Below are 21898 nucleotides of genomic sequence, written 5' to 3'. Positions count from 1 at the left end.
AAAAAATAACCCCATTAAAAAGTGGGCAAAGGATATGAACAGACACTTTTCAAAAGAAGACATTCATGCAGCAAACAAACATGAAAAAATAAAGCTCATCATCACTGGTCATTAAAGAAATGCAAATAAAAACAACAAGATACAATCTCACGCCAGTTAGAATGGTGATCATTAAAAAGTCAGGAAACAACAGATGCTGTGGAGAAAAAGGAATGCTTCTACACTGTTGGTGGGGGTGTAAATTAGTTTGACCATGTGGAAGACAGTGATTCCTCAAGGATCTAGAACTAGAAATACCATTTGACCCAACAATCCCATTACTGTGTATATACCCAAAGGATTATAAATCATTTTATTCTAGACACATGCACATGTATGTTTACTGCAGCACTATTCACAATAGCAAAGACTTGGAAGCAACCCAAATGCCCATCAATGTTAGCCTGGATAAAGAAAATATGGCACATATACACCATGGAAAACTACACAACCATAAAAAAGAATGAGTTCACATCCTTTGCAGGGATGCCGATGAAGCTGGAAACCATTATTCTCAGTAAACTAATACAGGAACAGAAAAACAAACACTGCATGTTCTCATTCATAAGTTGGACTTGAACAATGAGAATATATAGGCACAGGGAGGGGAACATGATACACTGGGGCTGTCCGGGAGCGGGGGGTAAGGGGAGGGATAGCATTAGGAGAAATAACTAATGTAGATGACAGGTTGATGGGTGCAGCAAATCACCATGGCACATGTATACCTATGTAACAAATCTGCACATTCTGCACATGTATCCCAGAACTTAAAGTATTAAAATAAAAAGAAAGAAAGAAAGAAAGAAAGAAAGAAAGAAAGAAAGAAAGAAAGAAAGAAAAGAAATGTACATCCTCAGACTGTGACTACTGAAACAGAAATCTCTTGTTTTATGAAGCCTTCGAGGTGATTCTCTTGGCCACTAAAGTTTGAGAATCATCATCCTTAGCATTTAAATATATTAAATTTCATAAATTGTATATAGATATACACATATATGCATTCATATATATATATATATATTTCTTTGCATTTTACATCATACCTGGAAAAATTATGGTATATAGTAAATACACAGTACCAGTTAGTTGTTAATTAACCACCTTTGTTCCTTACCTTCCCATTTCAGATACTTTTTTCAGGGATGCAATTTGGATCAATTGCTGCAGCCAGTAAATTGCAACTTTGATAAACATGATATAATTAAAGAATTACCTTTAGAAAAGTACTTTTCATCTCTGAAACTGCCTTATCCCTGATGTCCTCAAGTTGTTTCAATGCCTGGGTAGCTTGCTGTAACTGCTCTTCACAAAATTCATCTAGAGAATATGTTCGAGAACTATCCAGCTAATTAGATGATAGTATATGATCAGTGTTAGAAAGTCAAAATTCATATTTTAAAAAGATAAAACATTTGGTCTTTTCATGTCATAAAGAAGACCCCATATTTTACATTTTGTTCTGTATATCTCATATGACTTACATGTTTCTCAAATTTAAACACTTGTTAAATCTAACTAAATCTTGATTAAAATACAGAAAAATACATTATTGTTTTAAATAATAACTAAGATTAAACCAAAACAGAAAATTCAAGAGTTGATGTGTTTTTGAAACATTTATGCATGCAGAGAATCCACCAATCCCAGAAACGACTTTTACTTTTGAAGCCACAACTATCTGTTAACAATTTAAAGCACAAAAATAAAATACAGCATTATCAGGGGAACCAGTCCCCAATATTTCAACGTAGGTTCTTTTCTATTTTCCCTAAGTGTTGGTCGGTCTGAGAAATAAAGAGAAAGAGTACAAAGAGAGAAATTTTACAGCTGGGCCTCTGTGGGTGACATCACATATTGGCAAGTTCCATGATGCCCCCTGAGCTGCAAAACCAGCAAGTTTTTATTAGGGATTTCAAAAGGGGAAGGAGTGTATGAACAGGAAGTTGGTCACAGACATCACATGCTTCAAAAGGCAATAAAACATCACAAGACATATGGCAGAGCAAGATCACAAGGCCAGGGCGAAATTAGAATTACTGATGAGGTTCCATGTCCCGCTGGGCATGCATTCTCATTGAAAAACATCTTAACAGGAAACAGGGTTTGAAAGCAGACAACCAGTCTGACCAGAATTCGCCAGGCTGGAATTTCCTAATCCTAGCAAGCCTGAGGGCGCTGCAGGAGATCAGGGCATATTTCATCCCTTATCCTCAACTGCATAAGACAGACACTCCCAGAGCGGCCATTTTAGAGACCTCCTCCTGGAAATGCATTCCCTTCCCAGGATTATTCCTTGCTGGGAAAAGAATTCAGTGATATTTCTCCTATTCGCTTTCTGCAAGAAGAGAAATATGACCCTGTTCTGCCAGGCCCTGCAGGCATTCAGACCTTATGGTTATCTCCCTTGTTCCCTGAAAATTGCTGTTATCCTGTGCTTTTTCAAGGTGACCAGATTTCATATTGTTCAAACACACGTTTTACAAACAATTTGTACAGATAATGCAATCATCACAGGGTCCTGAGATGACATACATCCTCAGCTTACGAAGATGATGGGATTAAGAGATTAAAGCAAAGACAGGCATAGGAAATCATAAGAGTATTGATTGGGGAAGTGATAAATGTCCATGAAAGCTTCACAATTTATGTTCAGAGACTGTAGTAAAGACAGGCGTAAGAAATTATAAAAGTATTAATTTGGGGAACTAATAAATGTCCATGAAATCTTCAGAATTCATGTTTTTCTGCCATGGCTTCAACCGGTCCCTCTGTTTGGGGTCCCTGACTTCCCACAACACAGCATAAAGAGGGTAAAATTACATGATTCAAACAAAGTTAATTTTATTCACAATTCAGTCAGAATCTATACGGAAGAAATCTCCATCAACTATGCTATGAATTGATCTCTGGTAATACAAAAACATAATGTTCCATCCATGCATGTATATTCCATCATTCTTCCTTCTTTCAGTATTATTTTTCCACTACTGTGTTAATTCTCTGAACAAAATATATTTTCATTAATAAATATGCAGATATCTTTGTTTTTTATCATATAGTTATACTATAAAAATTAATAAATGTATCTTCCCACAACAAAAAAGATTGAAAAGTACTGCTCTTGCTTAAAATTTTGGATTTACTCTTTAAGTTTCCATTCTCCTGGTTCCATATCTGACTATCACGTCTGAATTTTTCAAAACCTCTCTGCCATTCTGGTCTTACTGACAAGATCCTAATTAAAGTCTTCATTGCTTATACCTGCATTTATCCAGTACCATAACTGATCTCTATCACCCAAGTATCTCTCCACTTCCAATTTTTCCCAAAGACCAATATTACAACAATTTTCCTAAAATACTATGTTCAAAAACTTTGAATAGTTGTTCTTTAAGAGTAGTTCTCAAAATTTATCCTGCACAAGAGTTAACTGAGGAACCTATTTAAAATGTAGATTACCAGCACCACTCACTGCCCTCTCTTGCAAAAGGAATGGGACACAAATATTTACATTTTTATTAAGCACCCAAATACTGCGCAATAAAACAAACTTCACTCGAATGTGAAACATGATCCAAAGTCTCAACTCTACACGATTCTGTCAACTTGGATAAGTGACAATCTCTCTAGAACTAAGTTTTGTTCGAATAAGTGAATTTTATTCAAAATTCATTCAGAATCTAGCCGGGAGAAATCTCCATCAACTAAGCTAAGAATTAATCTCTGGTAATACAAAAACATAATGTTCCATCCATTTGAAAGTAAAGATTTGAACAAACAACATATGTTCTTTACCTTCCAGTTCAAGAAATTCCACTCTCTTTAAAGGTATGCTTTCATCCCAGCAGAGTACACATATGACCACCATTAATGGCATTAACTTCTGAACAATCCCATTCTTCACATTCATAACCTTGCTTCATTCTCCTTACGTCCTCACTGTCAGTCTTCATTGGTGTCTGTACCCCTGGGCTATGCATAGCCTTCCGATTCTAATGCACAACTGGCCACCTTTGACTCCTGACCCCAGCCAGCTTGGTTCTCCAGGATATGAATCTCTGCTCTTCCTCCATCGAAACCTGGCTTTTCCACACACAGTATCAGAAATTCCCATTCTTGTAAATTGCTCTCATAACAATCACCACTAGGAGTTCCCCTGCCCTATGGGCAGGTTGAAATCCTACTTTTCCCTTACTGTGTTATTCTTGGCCTGACATTCATGAGCCAATCTAATTTTCAAATCAAATATATATTGAATGCCTTACTCACATTTATATTCTTTATTTAAAAGCCTCATCTCCTCTCCTATGGCTATTCAAATCCAGCACAGCCTAGCTCAAAATATGAGGCATGACCTAACTTTAATTCCAAATAAGGCTAATCTCTGCCTCCTCTGGATTTCTGTAACATGACTGTTTTACAAGTATTGTTTGCACGTAAACATTTGTTACCTTATACTTTGCTAATGATTAGGTAGAATGATTAGCACAACAAAGAAACCATCTCTCAAATTAGTTTTCATTTTTATATGTAAAGAATTATTTCTTCCCATGAACTGTAAGCAGATTGAAAACAGCAAAGCTTTGCTTTTCACTTTGTATTAATCTCCTATACTTACATATTGTCTGGAAAAGTTTGTTCTCTTCCTCCTGATGTTCCATATTAAAGCTGACATGGCCTAAGGTCTCTAGGAAAGAGTCCTAACATTTCTTCTCTATCACTGGTCATGTTCTCTATCATTTGTTAGCATTTAAGGTGCAGACTTCAAAGGTATTTTAAAGTGTTTTATGCCTTCCCACCCATCATTAAAAATTAATAAATTTTGTCACTCAGCCATTTACAAAACAATCTAATATCACAGAGTTTGTTTGTTTTTTTCTTTTTTTTGAGACGGAGTCTCGCTCTGTCGCCCAGGCTGGAGTGCAGTGGCCGGATCTCAGCTCACTGCAAGCTCTGCCTCCCGGGTTTACGCCATTCTCCTGCCTCAGCCTCCCGAGTAGCTGGGACTACAGGCGCCCACCACCTCACCCGGCTAGCTTTTTCTATTTTTTAGTAGAGACGCGGTTTCACCGTGTTAGCCAGGATGGTCTCGAACTCCTGACCTCGTGATCCGCCCATCTCGGCCTCCCAAAGTGCTGGGATTACAGGCTTCAGCCACCGCACCCAGCCCACAGAGTATTTTATTTTCTTCTACATGAAAACCATATCCTATTTCCTTCTACATAAAAACCAAATCAAAAAGATTCCTCTGTGAAATGTCTCCCACTTAAGGTGAATTTAATCCTTTTGAAACATAAACATTCTCAATATAGTTATAAAAAATAAAACAATACAGGTATAAAAAATACATCTATGTAATAATTTCTCTTCCTTAATTTATTCTTTTATTCAAAGACTAGTGTTGAGCACCTATTATGTATCAATCACTACACATAATTCTAAACATCAGATGTTGATTTACAAGTATTGATCTTGTCACATGTAGTCAACACAACTGATTTTCGAGCTAATTATCAAATATTTAACTTGTCCAAGCCCCTTAAGAATTCCTCTTTCTTAGTCTAGATAACTCTACCAATTTTGCTTTTCTCTCTCATACATTGAGTGAGTGAAGTAAAAACTGCTAGAATCTTGTTCAATTGTAGACTAGTTCTAGGTACTTAACCACTCAAAAGAGCTATCTTATAGAAATTAAATTATTCCATTAAGAGGCTCACTTTTTCTAGAATCTTGAAATAGGAGAATTCATAAATTTAACCAAAACTTCTGAGTTGAAGCTTATGATAATATCTTGACAGCTATACAGGAGGAAGAATAGTTGATAACTATCAATTATGTATAAGAAGTAACTGATTATTTTAAATAATATTACACATTTGGAAATACATTTGAAAATAAAGGGTCTTATGGACTTAGGTTACTCATAAGGAAGAAACTACAAGAAATGTTAACTATTAAAATTTATTGCAAGGAACTCATGTTCTTTGCAGTTATTTTAGAACAGTAGTAATCGAAAGAGATGGTTTATTTATGAATTTAGAAATCTGTATATTTTTTAATTCAAATGCTATATGTTCTTCCTAGTTTCTATATACCAATATTAGCTTATAGTAGTATACTTCTACTCACCTTTACAAGGCATATGGCAGATAGATTACTTTCATGGTCATTATAATTTTTGAGATTAATTGCATCTTCACAAAGTCCTCTTATATAAAGCAAACAGGCTTGAAATAAGTCATCAGCCAAAAAAAGATGGTGATACAAAAATGACCTGAAAGTTAAAAAATTTCTACAGATGTATCTCTCATTCAAAATGAATAAAATTAATTTAGAGGTAAGTAGTATGGTTTAGTTAATATCCTTATAGTCAAAATGTTTTACATATACCCCATTTTAAATGATAATGATTAGTAAGCATTAGGGGTTGTGTTTGGATGATAATGTTGTAGGCAAGGCTTTAGGGACTAGGTGTGTTGAATAAGAACAAAATAGGAGGGGAAACAAGTAACGACATTGTATTATGCCATTGAGATCTAATTTTGAAATATGAGGAAGTATTATCTAAAATGAATTATATGTCCTCAATGTATTAAATTCACTAAATCAAAATAAATTCCTTCAATGTACTTTTCTCCCAATTATAGGAAAAAATACTAACTGGATTAGAGACCACTGGGAGAATGTTTCTTAAAATTTCCAACTACTTATATCCTAAAATAAAGAAGATGGGCCCTTTTCTTTTCTCTGTCTTTTTCTACTAGTCTAAATAATGATCACAAATGTGAGACAAATCACTACTAACTACACTGGAAATAATAGAAAGACAGAACTTGGGGAGAAAAGGGCAGAGTAGAAGAGATGAGGTTCCTTAAAAATTGGATCAAGTAAAGCAAACTTCCCTGTGCAACAGTGTGTGGAGAAGAGGGATGATTCACTGCACTTCTGCCCTGAATCATCCCTTTGGAGTGGCTGAGTTTTAAGGGTTATCAAGCTCATAACATACAGAAAATATAATAATCAGAAATTATATCTTCCCTCTTTCTATTTTATAGTTGAGGGCTTTATATATATATTATAAAGCTAGTGAATTTTAAGTTTCATGGGTTCATCAGTGACACTGCCTATTCCAAAGTCCTGTACTGTTTATGTTAAAGAATCCTCCCAATTATATAAGCCTCACATAACGTAAAACTACTCCTAGACACAGAAGAATTTGATGACATCCCTTTAAGTATCTGATACAGAAAAGGAGATTATGCTAAAGACATGTGGCAAATCATGGAAAGTAAAATATCACAAAAAGCAAACACAATCTCAGTATTTATTAACAAGAGGTTGACTATCAAAATTTAGGTAATAATAGACTCACATTATTCAGAGTTTGTTTAAAGTTTTCTTTTTTTCCTTTAAAAATGTACTAAATTTTGGTTTGCATATTTCAACATAGATATGAAAATGGGAAGGGTGCACATACAAGTAATTATAAGAATGGAAAACATGAAAAACTGTATAGCTGTAATGCATTATCTGATAGGAGAAAAATAGCACATCGACTAATGACTGTCTTCAAGCATAAGTATTATAAGGAACTCGCCATAAATTTCTGTTTTATTACAAAAGAAAACAAAATACATTCTACACAACATAACTCACACACAAACTAGAACTGCTTGGTATTAGGGAACATATCACAAAAGACTATTACTACTCAGGTACTGGATTCCAGGAAAAATTAAATAGACATACTTTTCACTGTTCTTCCTGCTCAGCACAACTAAAAACTCTGGATATTACATTAAAACCGACATAACAAAACATTGAAGGGTGGGGAAGAAAAGGCAAAGGTGTCTAGAAATGACATGGTGGTAAGTTCCCTGGGTTTTCTTTTTGCCCAATATATCCAAGACTTGAAGCTGAAGAAACCAGTAACCTAGAAATGCCAATGGGTGCAGATTAAGAAAAAAAAGTCCATTGTCTAGATAAAGGACCAGGAAAGGGGCAGCCTACCATGACAGAAACTTTTATTCAATAACTATTCTATTCCAGCCAAATACCATAGGGAAAAAAGGGTGAGTGGGAAGCCTAGAGTTCTACTCTTGGAGAATTGTTATAAAGCACCCTTAATGCCTCCATGGAGAGTTTTCAGGGAAAGAGAAATAGGGAGCTTGGACATTTGTCCCCAATGGGTGGTAATATGTAAAGAAATAGAAGACATAAAGAAGAACCAAACGGAAATTTTAGAATTAAAAAATACAATGACAGAAATACAAAAAACTCAATGGATGAACTCAATGATAGAACGAAGTAGACAGAGAAACAAATCACTGAACTGACAGAAAAACAGAAATTATCCAATTCAAACAACAGCAAAAAAAATGAGGGAAGTGAATCGCTTGAACCCAGGAGGTAGAGGTTGCAGTGAGCTGAGATCATGCCACTGCACTCCATCCAGCCTGGGCAACAGAGTGACCATCTCAGAAAAAAGAAAAAAAAAAAAAAAAGAACAAATCTTCATTCACCTGTGGGATTACAAAATTGATCTAGCATTTGTGTCTGAAGTCCTAGAAGGAGAGGTTAAAGAAGACAGGGCTTAAAAAAAACTAAAAAATACTTGAAGAAATAATGGCTGAAACATTCTAAATCTGTCAAAAGAAACACAAACCTAGAGATTCAAGAAGCTAAGGGAACTCAAAACAGGATAAAGACAAAGAAATCCACAACCAAGACACGTCGAAGTCAAACTTCTGAAAACTAAACACAAAGAAAAAAGCCTTGAAATCAGCAAGAGGAAAAACACTTTATCTATAGGAGAAAAACAATTCAAATGACCATAGAGGTTAGAAGAAAGTGACACAATGTTTTTCAAGTGCTGAAAGAAAGGAACTGTCAACCCAGAATCCTATATCTAGCAATAATGTTCATGAATTAAGAGGAAACTAAGACATTCTAAGACAAAGGAAAAGTAAAAGAACTTGTGTACTAACAGACCTACACTAAAAATATGTCTAGAGAAAGTTCTTTAAACAGAAATCAAACAACCAAACAATAAAAGAAGGAACACTACAACATTAAAAAGGAAGAAAAAACATGATAAACAAAAATACAAGCAAATAGAATATTCCTCTCGAGTTCTCTAAATTCTATTTGATGATAGAAGCAAAAATAATAACATTGCTTGATAAAGTTTCAAATGTACACATAAAAACTAAGACAATATATTACAAACAGGAAGGTAAAGAAACATGAAGGTTGCTACATGTTCAAACTGATAAAATTATAACACCAGTAGACTGTAATGTATATATAATCTTATACTACAGCAACCATTAAAAAAGCTACACAAAGAGACACATTGAAAAATACTACAGGTAAATCGAAATGGAATTCTTAAAAATGTTCAGGGCAGGAAACATAAAACATAGAAACAAACAGCAGAGAGAACTAACAGAATCCAAAAAAAAATGGCTTATAACTTAAAGCCCATATAAATAATCAGATTAAATTTAAATAGTCTAAATATGGCAATTAAAAGACAGAGATTGGTAGAATGGGTTTTAAAATATGGCATAGGTTAGGCACAGTGGCTCACTCCTGTAATCTCAGCATTCTGGGAGGCTGAGGTGGGCAGATCACCTGAGGTTGGGAGTTCGAGACCAGCCTGACCAACATGGAGAAACCCTGTCTCTACTAAAAATACAAAATTAGCTGGGTGTGGTGGTGGGCACCTGTGATGCCAGCTACTTGGGAAGCTGAGGCAGGAGAATGGCTTCAACCCGGGAGACCGAAGTTGTGGTGAGTTGAGATCTTGCCATTACACTCTAGCCTGGGCAACAAGAGTGAAACTCCATCTCAAAAAAAAAAAAAAAAAAAAATGCATGGCACAATTATATGCTGTCGATAAGAAACTCACTTCAAATATAGGCATATCAAAAGTGAAAGGATGGAAAAGATACACTGTGTAAACACTAATCAAAAGAAAACATAGTGGCTATATTAAAACCAAATAAAGAAAACTACCAGTACAAAGAACAAAGAAAACTACCAGATATACTGAGGTACACTACACAATGTTAAAAGCATCAATCCACCAAGAAGATAGAGTAATTCTAAGCGTGTATGCACCAACAATAGGGTTGCAAAATGTCCAACAAAAACTGAACTGAAAGGAAAAGGAGACAAATCCACAATTACAGCTGGAGACTTCAGCACTCTCTCAACAACTGACAGAACAACTAGGCAGAAGATCAGCAAAGATATAGAAAGCTAAACAACTTTATCAACCAAGTGGGTCTAAGCAGTGTTCTACAGAATACTCCACCCAACAACAGAAGAATACACAATCTTTTCAAGTTCCCATGGAACATATATCAATAAAGACCATATCCTGGAAACAACAACAACAACAACAACTCAACAAATTTTTTAAAAATCATACAGACTGATTTCTCACCACAATGAAATCAAACTAGAAATTAGTAGTAGGAAAAAAACAATAAAATCTCTAAATACTGGAAATTGAACAAAACACTGCTAAACGGGTCAAAGAGAAAGACTCGAGGAAAATTAAAAATTCAGTGAACTGAATGAAAATACAACATATCAAAATACGTGGTATACAGCTAAACCAGTGCTGACAGAAATTTATAGTACTGAATGCTTACATTAAAGAGGCACTGTAAAATCAATAATCTACACTCTCACTTTAAGAACTTAGAAAACAAAGAACAAATGAAACCCAAAGCAAACAGAGGAAAGAAATTATAATGATAGGAGCAGAAATCAATGAAATGGAGAAAAGAAAAACAATAGAGAAAAATTAATGAAACAAAGGGCTGATTCTTTGAAAACATCAATAAAGCAAACTTTATTAAATAAGATTGAAAAAAAGTGAAAAGACACAAAGTATCAGGAACAGGAATGAAACAGAGGATATCAAGATTGATTCTGTAGACATCGAAGGTATCATAAGGGAATATTATGAATAATTCTATACATAAAACTGACAACTTAGATGAAATGTACCAATTCCTCAAAAAACACAAACTACAACAACTCATCCAATGTGAAACAGATAATCTCAGTAGCCCTATACCTACCAAGAAAACTGAATTCATAGTTTAAAAACTTCCAAAGAAGCAATCTCCAGGCCCAGATTACTTCACTGGACATTTCTATCAAATGCTTAAAGAAGAATTAACACAGATAGATATCAGTAAAAGGTCAAAATACAGGGTCTCAGGACTTTATTACCTCCCACAGAAAGTTAAACTAGCAACTATTCACAACTATTCACAAACAAGAACACCTTTGTGTTCCCAAAACTTGGGAAGGCCTGAGAAAGCTGCATGGACCACAGAACACAGAATAAAAAAAAAAAAAAAAAAAAAAAAAATTACAAAAATTACCGAGTGTGGTGTCGAAGAGGACTTACCTCACTTTGATCCCACTGCCCTTCCTTTCCCCAAGATGGCTAACTGCAACAAAGAAAAAATTTCCCAGGGCCCACAGTTTCTACAGCAGGAAAATAGAATAGAAAGCAGACATCCCATTTCCCTGGCATTCTGATATGCTTCCCAAGAAGTCTACTTCAGTCTCACTTCTTAAGGAACACAGAGGGTAACAGCATGGCTAGACCACCTGGGGTCAGGTAGAGATAAAGCAAAAAGACAGAGCCCATGGCAATTAGCCTACGGATCTTGATGGCAGCTCTGTGTACCTGCCAGAGGTAGTACGCAATCTGAGGTACCAGCTAACAGCATAGCTCCCTCACAAATCCTAGCTGGTCACTCTCAGAAGTGTTGGGAAATTCTACCTGGCTTATATCCCTAGATGGCTCAGCCTCCAGTCCAGCCTCAGACCCTGCCCCAACACCCCACACAGGGAGAGAAATACCCACCACAGTGCAATGTAACAAAGCACAGAAGCTAGTTCTTCCACACCCAGAAGGTTAAATAGCACTCAGTTCGGGCTCAAAGCCCACCCCAAGGCCCTGCATAAGCAGGAAGGCAAACCTTGTCTGTGTATTATGTACTAAGCATAGCAGCTGGTCCCCTCCATCCTAAGCAGTGACTCCACCAACCTTGGAGCTCCTCTCACAACCCCATCCAACTGCAGTGGTACTATTAGGCCAGGGAATATATGTTGTGGCTCAGCCAGATAAAACACAATTGCAGTGTCCAGCCAGTAGTTCTGCTTGATTGCAGAGCTCAATCGGGGTCTCACCAGAGAGTAGAGTCCAGCCAGTTTCCCTACCCTAATCAAAGACAGCAGCTCAGCAATCTTGAGAACCCAAAAGCAAGTTCTGCCTGCCCAAGGTCATTACCAGCTGGCTCACCCAGAATAAAAAGCTAAACAGTGAAAGGTATATTTCTGCCAAAGAAAATCTATGACAAGGCACAGTAACTCTTGCCTCTACTCCCAACACTTTGGAAGACTGAAGCAGGTAGATCACTTGAGCCCAGGAGTTCAAGACCAGCCTGGGCAACACAGTGAGGCACTGTTTCTACAAAAAAAAAAAAAGAAAGAAAGAAAGAAAAGAAAAATTAATTCAGTGGATATGGTGGCATGCACCTGTGGTCTCAGCTACTCAGGAAGGTGAGGAGGATTGCTTGAGCCCAGGAGGTTGAGACTGCAGTGAACCACAATCATGCCTGGGCCACAGAGCAAGACTTTGCCTCAAAAAAGAAAAAAATACATAAAAGCTGAAAGAGGTGTCTGTCTCCTTACAGGCACAGACATCAACACAAGAATATGGGATTACAAAGACTCAGGAAATCATGATGCCTCCCAAAGAAACTAACAAAGCCCCATCACTCGGCCCTAAAGAAGTAGAAACTTTTTAAATAGCAGACAAATAATTCAGCATATCCCCTTAAAGAAGGTCGGTAGACTACAAAAAGATATGCATAAGAAATTAAATTAACTTAGAAAACTATATACAAACAAAATTAGAAGTCTGACTAAGAAATAAAAAGAATAAAAGCAGCAAAATACAAATCCTAAAGATAAAGATACAATGACTGAACTAAATAACACAATAAAGAGTTTCAACAGCAGGCTCAGTCAAACTGAAGAAAGAATGAATAAGGTCAAAGACAGAACATGTGAAATTATCCAGTCAGAAAAGCAAAAGGAAAAGAATAAAAACAATGAAAAAAAGCCTACATTAATTATAGAACACTGGCAAGAGATCCAAGAGTCTCATAATAGAAGTTACAAAGTAGAAAAATGAGAAGACAGGTCAGAAAGCACATTTAAAGAAATAATGGCTGAAACCTTCCCTAATCTAGGGGAAAATACCAACATCCAGTAAGTACAGAGATCTCCAATTAAATTTAACCCAGAGTTCAACAACACACATAGTAATTAAACTACCAAATCAAAGACAAGAAAAATTTCTGAGAGCAGCAAGAGATAAGAAACAGATTAAAAAAAAAAAATCCCAATATAACAATCAGCAGATTTGTCAGCAGAAACTCTGTGGGCCAGGGAAGAATGGGATGATATATTAAAAATGCTAAGGGGGAAAAAAAACAACCGCTGCCTGCAAGCCAAAAATATTTTACCCAGCAAAGCTGTCATTCAGAAATGAGGCAGAAATAAAAACTTACCCAGACAAATAAACACTAAGTGAGTTAATTAGTACCAGGCCTGCTTTACAGTAATTGTAAAAGAGAGTTATTTAAGCTGAAAAAAGCCACTAAATGATAACATAAATCAAGAGCACAAAATTCAATGATATAAATAATACTGAACCATATTCAGAATACTGTAGGACTATAATGGTAATGTGTAAAGCAATTCCTAGTACAAGGATTAAGACAAAACTATTAAAACAACTATAGCTAAAATAATTTGTCAGTGGATACGTATTACAAAATGATGCAAATTCTGTCATCAAAAACATAAAATGTGTTTCAAGAAGAATAAAAGTGTAGAATTGTTGTATGCAATCAAAGTTAATTTGTTATCACTTTGAAATAGTATGTCGGCCGGGCGCGGTGGCTCAAGCCTGTAATCCCAGCACTTTGGGAGGCCGAGACGGGCGGATCACGAGGTCAGGAGATCGAGACCATCCTGGCTAACATGGTGAAACCCCGTCTCTACTAAAAATACAAAAACTAGCTGGGCGAGGTGGCGGGCGCCTGTAGTCCCAGCTACTCAGGAGGCTGAGGCAGGAGAATGGCATAAACCCAGGAGGCGGAGCTTGCAGTGAGCTGAGATCCAGCCACTGCACTCCAGTCCAGGTGACAGAGCGAGACTCCGCCTCAAAAAAAAAAAAAAAGAAAGAAAAAGAAATAGTATGTTATAGGCATAAGATGTTTTATGTAAGCCTCATGGTAACCACAAAGCAAAAATCCATACTAGACACAACACACAAAAATAGAACAAATTCAAAGCCTGCCACTACAGAAAACCATCAAAACACAAAGGAAGACAGCAAGAAAGAAACAAAGTGTTAATAAAACAACCAGAAAACAATGAACAAAACAGCAGTTGTAAGTCTTTACCTGTCCATAATTACCTTGAATATAAATGGATTAAATTCTTCAATAAAAAGACTTAGAGTGACTAAATAGATTTAAAAAACAAAGACTGAACTACAGGCTGCCTGTAAGACACTCATTTACTGCACTTTTAAGGACACACATAGATTGAAAGTGAAGAGATGGAAAAGACATTCCACACAAATGGAAAGAAAAAGAACAGGGGTGGTTATAGTTATATCAGATACAATAGACTTTAAGTCAAAAACTATATAAAGAGATGAAAATGACATTAAACAATGATAAAGGGGTTAATTCATCAAGATGATATAACAATCATAACTACATACATACCCAACATTTGAGACCTTAAATATACCAAGCAAATATTAAAGAATTGAAAGGGAGAGATAGATTACAATACAATAATAGTAGGAGATATCAATAACCAATTTTCAACAATGGACAGATCATTCAGATAGAAAATTCATAAGAAAACATTGACCTTAACACTTTAGACCAAATGGACTTAATAGGCAAATACAGAATATTGCATCTAACAGCAACAGAATACACATTGTTCTCAAGTGCACACAAAACATCCTCCAGGACAGATCACATGTTAGGCCACAAAACAAGTCTTAGCAATTGTAGGAGGACTGAAATAGTATCAATTATTTTTTCCAACTACTGTGGTGTGAAACTAGGAATCAATAACAGGAGGAATTTTGGGTAATTAACAAATACCTAGAAATCAAACAACATGTTCTTGCACAACAAATAAGCCAATTAAGAAATTAAAAATGAAATTTAAAAATATCTTGAAACAAACAAAAATAGAAATGCAACACACCAAAACTTATGGGATGCAGTAAAAGGAGTTCAAAGAAGGAAGTTTATAGCAATAAATGCTTACATCAAAAAAGTATACAGATCTCAAATAAACAATTTAATATTATGCCTTCAGAAACTATAAAGAAAACTAAGCCCAAAATTAGCAGAAGGAAAGAAATAATAAAGACCAGAGTAGGAACAAATAAAACAGAGTCTAGAAAAAATAATTTAAAAGATCAACTAAGAGTTCAGTTTCTTTTTTAAAGATAAAATTAGCTATACTAAGAAAAAAAAAGAGACAAAACTCAAAATCAAAAATGAGAGAGAAAACATTACAACTGATACCACAGAAATACAAAGGATCCTAAGAGGATGTTACGAACAATTACACACCAACAAACTGGATTACCTAGAAGAAATAAATAAATCTGAATGATCTGTCCATTGTTGAAAACTGGTTATTGATATCTCCTACTATTATTGTATTGCAATCTATCTCTCCCTTTCAATTCTTTAATATTTGCTTGGTATATTTAAGGTCTCAAATGTTGGGTACGTATGTAGTTATGATAAATAAACACATATCACCTACTAAGACTTAATCATGAAGAAACAGAAAATCTGAACAGACCAAAAATATGAAAGACAACTGAATCAGTAACTAAATTTCCCATCAAAAAAAAGTGCAGGAACTGGTTGCTTCACAGCAGAACACCACCAAAAATTTAACGAACTAATACCAGTACCTCACAAACCCTTCCAAAAATTGAAAAGAAGGAATGCCTCCAAACTCTTTTTATGAGGCCCAGCATTACCATGACACCAAAGCCAAACAAAAATATTACAGGAAAGAAAATTACAGGCCAGACCAATATCCTTAAATATGGATGTAAATATCTTAAACCAAATTCTAGCAAACCAAATTCAACAACACATTAAAAGGATTATTTACCAAAGTCAACTAGGATTTATCCCTGGGATGCAAGAATGGTTCAACATACACAAATCAATAAATGTGATACATGACATTAACAGAATGAAGGACAAAAACCGTATGATCATCTCATCAGGTGCAGAAAAGGCATTTAACAAAATTCAACACTCTTTCATGATAAAATCCTCAACAAATTAAGGATAGAAGGATTGTACCTAAACACATTTAAGGCCATATATAATGAGGCTGCAGCTAACACTATGCTTGTTGGTAAGCATAGTAAAAAATTGAAAGTACTTTCTGAGACGCAAAACAAGGATGTCCACTCTCACCACTTCTATTCAACATAGTAGTAGAAGTCCTTGTCTGAGCAGTTAAGGAAAAGAATTAAAAGACATCCTAATAAGAAAGAAAAAACTAAAATTGTTGCTGTATCTTGAAAACGTGTTCTTAAATAAAGAAAAACCTAAAGATTCCATGAAGAAAATTTTAGAATAAACAAATACAGTAAAGGTGCAGAACACAAAATCACACACAAAAAATCAGTAGTGCTTCTATACTCTAATAATAAACCATCTAAAAACACTCAAGGGAACAATTGCATTTAAATAGCCACACAAAAAATAATAAAATACTTAGGAATAAATTTAATCAATGAGGTGAAAGATCTATACACTGAAAACTATAAAATGTTAATAAAAGAAATGGAAGAAGACACAAATACATGAAAAAATATCCTGTGTTCATGGATTGGAAGAACTAATGTTGTTAAAATGTTTACAGATTCAATGCAATCACCATCAAAATACTAATGTTATTTTTACAGAAATTTTTTAAAATATTAAAATTCATATGAACCCACAAAACCTTGAATAGTCAAGGCAATCATGGGCAAAAAGAACACAGCAGGAGGCATCAGACTACCTAATTTTAAACTAAATCTTAAAGCTATAGCAATTAAAATAGCATGATATTGGCCAGAAAAAAAATCAGACATATATACCAATAAAACAGAAAGGGGAACCCAGACATGAACCTATGCATGTATGACTGATTTTTGACAAAGTTGTCAAGAATACACAATGAATAAAGGATAGTCTCTTCAAAAAATAGTATTGAGGAAATTGGCCATCCATATGCAGAAGAATTAAATTGCAACCATGTCAAACCATCTCATTGTAGTTTTGATTTGCATTTCTCTAAAGATCAGTGATGTTGAGCTTTTTCGTCTATGTTCATTGCAGCACTATTCAAAATAGAAGAGACATGGAATCAACCCAAATGTCCATTAATGATAGACTGGATAAAGAAAATGTGGTACATATACACCATGGAATACTATGCAGCCATAAAAAGGAACAATATCATGCCCTTTGCAGGGACATGGATGGAGCATATAGATACCCGTCTCTACTGGAAAAGAAAAAAAAAAAGGAAAGAAAAATACAAAAATTAGCCAGGTGTTGTCACAGACACCTGTAATCCCAGCTACTCAGGTGGCTGAGGCAGGAGAATCACTTGAACCTGGGAGGCAGAGGTTGTAGTGAGCCGAGATCACACCACTGCACTCCAGCCTGGGTGACAAAGCAAGACTCCATCTCAAAAATAAAAACAAAAACAAATAACCCAATTAGAAAATGGGCCAAAGGCCTGAACAGACATTTCGCAAAAGGAGACATACAAATGGCCAACAGATGTATGAAAAAATGCTCAGCCAGGCGCCGTGGCTCACGCCCGTAATCCCAGCACTTTGGGAAGCCAAGGCAGGCAGATCACGAGGTCAGGAGATCGAGATCATTCTGGCTCATACAGTGAAAGCCTGTCTCTACTAAAAATACAAAAAAAAAAAAAAAAAAAAAATTAGCCAGGTGTGGTGGCACATGCCTGTAGTCCCTGCTACTCGGGAGGCCGAGGCAGGAGAACTGCTTGAACCCGAGAGGAAGAGGTCGCAGGGAGCTGAAATCGTGCCAGTGCACTCCAGCCTGGGCAACAGAGGAAGACTCCATCTCAAAAAACAAAACAAAAAAATGCTCAACGTCACTAATCATTAGGGAAATGCAAATTAAAACCATAATGATCTAGCCAAAGTCCAGCCTATTAAAAAACACAATGAACTACCACCTCCGAAAGGCTACTATCAAAAAAATGAAAAATAAACAAGTGTTGGCAAGGATTTGGAGAAAAGGGAAGGTTAATACAATGTTGTGAGAATATAAATTAGTACAGCCATATGGAAAACTGTATGGAGGTTCCTCAAAAAACTAAAAATAAAGTCACCATACGATTCAACAATCCCACTTCTAAATATTTACCCAAAAGATTTGAAGTAAGTATGTCAAAGAGATATCTGCACTCCCACATTCACTGCAGCACTATTCACAGCAGCCAGGTTATGGAATCAACCCAAGTTCCCATTAACAGATGGACAGATAAAGAAAATGTCGTATCTATAGGCAACGGAATACTATTCAGAAAGAAATTCTGTCATATGACACAACATAGATAGAATCGAAGAACATTAGGTTAAGTTAAATAAGCCAGGCACAAAAAACAAATGACACATGTTCTTATAAGCAGAATCTCAGGCAATCAAACTGAAAAAAGCAGGGAGCAGGATGGTGTTTACCACAGGCTGAGGGTAGGGGAAATGGGGGAGATTATGGTCAAAAGATACAAAGCCTCAGATGGGAAGAATAAGTTGTTGTTTTGAGATCTATAGCACGGTGTGGTGAATATAGTTAATAATGGTGTGTACTGTATATTTTGAAAGTGCTAAGAGTAAATTTCAAATGTTTTCACCACAAAAATATAAGTGTTTGAGGCGATAAATATGTTACCTAGCTTGATTTAATTATTCCACATTGTATTCATAAACTTTAACATCATTTTGTACCCTAAATATATACAACTATAACCTGTCAATGTAAAATAAAAGTAAATAAATATGTAATATCATTTAAGTCAGAAAAAAAGAAAAATTAATACCAATTCTGCACAATCTCTCGTGGAAAACAGAAGGAAGAAGAAACACTTCCTAGTTCATTTTATGAAGCTAGTAACATCCTGATATCAAAACCAGGCAAAGTTAAAAAAAATAAAAATAAAAATAAACACTACAGACCATCATTCCTCATGCAAAGATCCGTAGCAAAATATTATCCAAGAAAATTCTCTAAAATATGTAAAAAGAATTATGCATCATGACCAACAGGGATTTATTCCAGGGATGCAAAGTTGGTTTTGTATCCAAAAGTCTATCAATGTACTTTACCATATTAATAGACAAAAGAAGAAAAAAATCACATGATCAAATAAATTTATACAGAAAAAAGCATGTGACAAAATTCAGCACACTTTTAGGATAAAAACTCTCAGAAAAATAGGAATAGAGAGAAACTGCCTCAACTTGACAAAGAGCATTTATTAAAAATCTATAGCTAACATTTTAATAGTGAAAGACTCAATCCTTTCCTTTAAGACAGGGAAAAAGTCAACAATGTCTATTCTTCACCACTCTTATTCGACATAATGCTGGAAGTTCCATCCATTATACAAGGCAAGAAGAGAAAATAAAGCCGTATAGATCAGAAAGGAAGAAATAAATTGTCCCTATTTACAGATAACCAATATTCTATATAGAATATCCCAAAAAATATACAAAAAACTCCTAGAACTATTAAGTGACTTCAATAAGGTTATAGCATGTAAGATCAATATATGAAAATCAATTTGTTTCTATACACTAGCAATGAAGGCATGAACATGTAAATTTAATACTCAATCCCATTTATAATTACTTGACATAAAATGAAATAGTTACAAATCTAACAAAACATTTCTGGTGATTAAATTTATGTGTGAACTTGAGTGAGCCAGCAGTTGCCCAGATTTTTATTTAAACATTATTTTGGGTCTTTCTCTGAGGTATTTCTGGATGAGATTAGTATTTGAGTAGGTAAACTGAGTAAAACAGACTGCCCTCTCCAGAGGGGTTGGGCCTTACTATGGTTTGAATGTTCCCTCTAAAATTCATGTTGTAATTTAATTACCACTGTGATGATATTAAAAGGTAGGACTATTAGAGTGATTAGGTTATTAGGGCTCTGCCCTCATGAATGGATTAATGCCATTATTGAGGGAATGCATTATTACTGCTGGAGTAGGCTCCTGATAAAAAAGAAGAGTTCAGGCTGGGCACAGTGGATCACACCTCTAATCCCAGTAATGGAAGACTGAGAAAGAAGGATAAGGAATTTCAGACCAGCTTGTGAAACATAGTGAGACTGTATCTCTAAAAATGCTTTTAAAAATCAGCCAGGCATGGTGGTACATGCCTGTAGTCTCAGCAACTTGGGAAGCTGAGGTGGGAGGAGGGCTTTTGTACAGGAGCTTGAGGCTACAGTGAGCTATGATCACAACACTCCAGCCTGGCTGACAGAGTGAGATCCTCCTAAAAATATATATTTGTAATAGAATGATTTATATTCCTTTGGGTATATACCCAATAATGGAATTGCTGGGTCAAATGGTATTTCTGGTTCTAGAGCTTTGAGGACTCACCACATCATCTCCCACAATGGTTGAACTAATTCACATTCCCACCAACAGTATAAAAGTGTTCTTATTTCCCCACAGCCTTTCCAGCATCCATCGTTTCTTGACTTTTTAATAATCGCCATTCTAACTGGCGTCAGATGTGGTTTTGAGTTGCATTTCTCTAATGTTCAGTGATGTTGAGCTTTTTCATGTATGGTTCACTACAGCACTATTCACAATAGCAAAGACATGGAATCAACCCAAATATCCCTTAATGATAGACTGGATAAAGGAAACGTGGTACATATATACCATGGAATACTTTGCAGCCATTAAAAGGAACAAGATCATATCTTTTGCAGGGATACAGATGGAGCTGGAAACCATTATCCTTAGCAAACTAACGCAGGAAAAAAACCAAACACCGCATGTTCTCACTTATAAGTGGGAGTTGAACAATGAGAACGCATGGACACAGAGAGGGAAACAACACACACTGGGGCCTGCTTAGAGGTGGAGTTGGGGGACGGAGAGCATTAGGAAAAATAGCCAATGCATGCTGGGCTTAATACCTAGGTGGTAGGTTCATAGGTGCAGCAAACCACCATGGCACACATTTACCTATGTAACAAACCTGCACATCCTGCACATGTACCCCAGGACTTAGCTCACACCTGTAATCCTACCACTTTGGGAAGCCGAGGGAGGTGGATCACAAGGTTGGGAGTTCAAGACCAGCCTGGCCAACATAGTGAGACCCCATCTCTACTAAAAATACAAAAACTTAGCTGGGCATGGTGGTGGACACCTGTAATCCTAGCTATTCAGGAAGCTGAGGCAGGAGAATCGCTTAATCCCAGGGGGCGGAGGTTGCAGCGAGCCAAGATTGCACCACTACATACCAGCCTGGGTGACAGTGCAAGACTCCATCTCAAAAAAAAAAAAAAATTTAAATAACTAAAATAAAATAGTTATTAAAAAAAAAACTTATTTCTTAGTTATAGATTGGTCATTATGAAAAATACTCCCTAAATTGGTTCAAATATTGACATGCCAGAGATGT

The 21898-nt window shown here is 35.7% G+C and overlaps 1 protein-coding gene across 1 annotated transcript in view; it reads right to left on the bottom strand.

The window, feature by feature from the left end:
- Positions 1-21898, bottom strand: part of LOC105502836 (dynein heavy chain 14, axonemal-like) — a 74226-nt gene that overhangs the window by 14922 nt on the left and 37406 nt on the right. The window contains exons 8-9 of the mRNA XM_011929506.1: positions 6172-6316; positions 1256-1387 (exon numbers count right to left, since the gene is read on the bottom strand). Of these exons, the coding sequence (XP_011784896.1) occupies positions 1256-1387; positions 6172-6316 (277 nt within the window). The remainder of the gene's footprint in view (positions 1-1255; positions 1388-6171; positions 6317-21898) is intronic.

The sequence above is a fragment of the Colobus angolensis genome, unplaced genomic scaffold (genome assembly GCF_000951035.1).
Source record: "Colobus angolensis palliatus isolate OR3802 unplaced genomic scaffold, Cang.pa_1.0 Scaffold81, whole genome shotgun sequence".
Classification (NCBI taxonomy): domain Eukaryota; kingdom Metazoa; phylum Chordata; class Mammalia; order Primates; family Cercopithecidae; genus Colobus; species Colobus angolensis.
The sequence above is the reverse complement of the archived record's forward strand: the minus strand, read 5'-3'. Positions and strand labels throughout refer to the sequence as shown.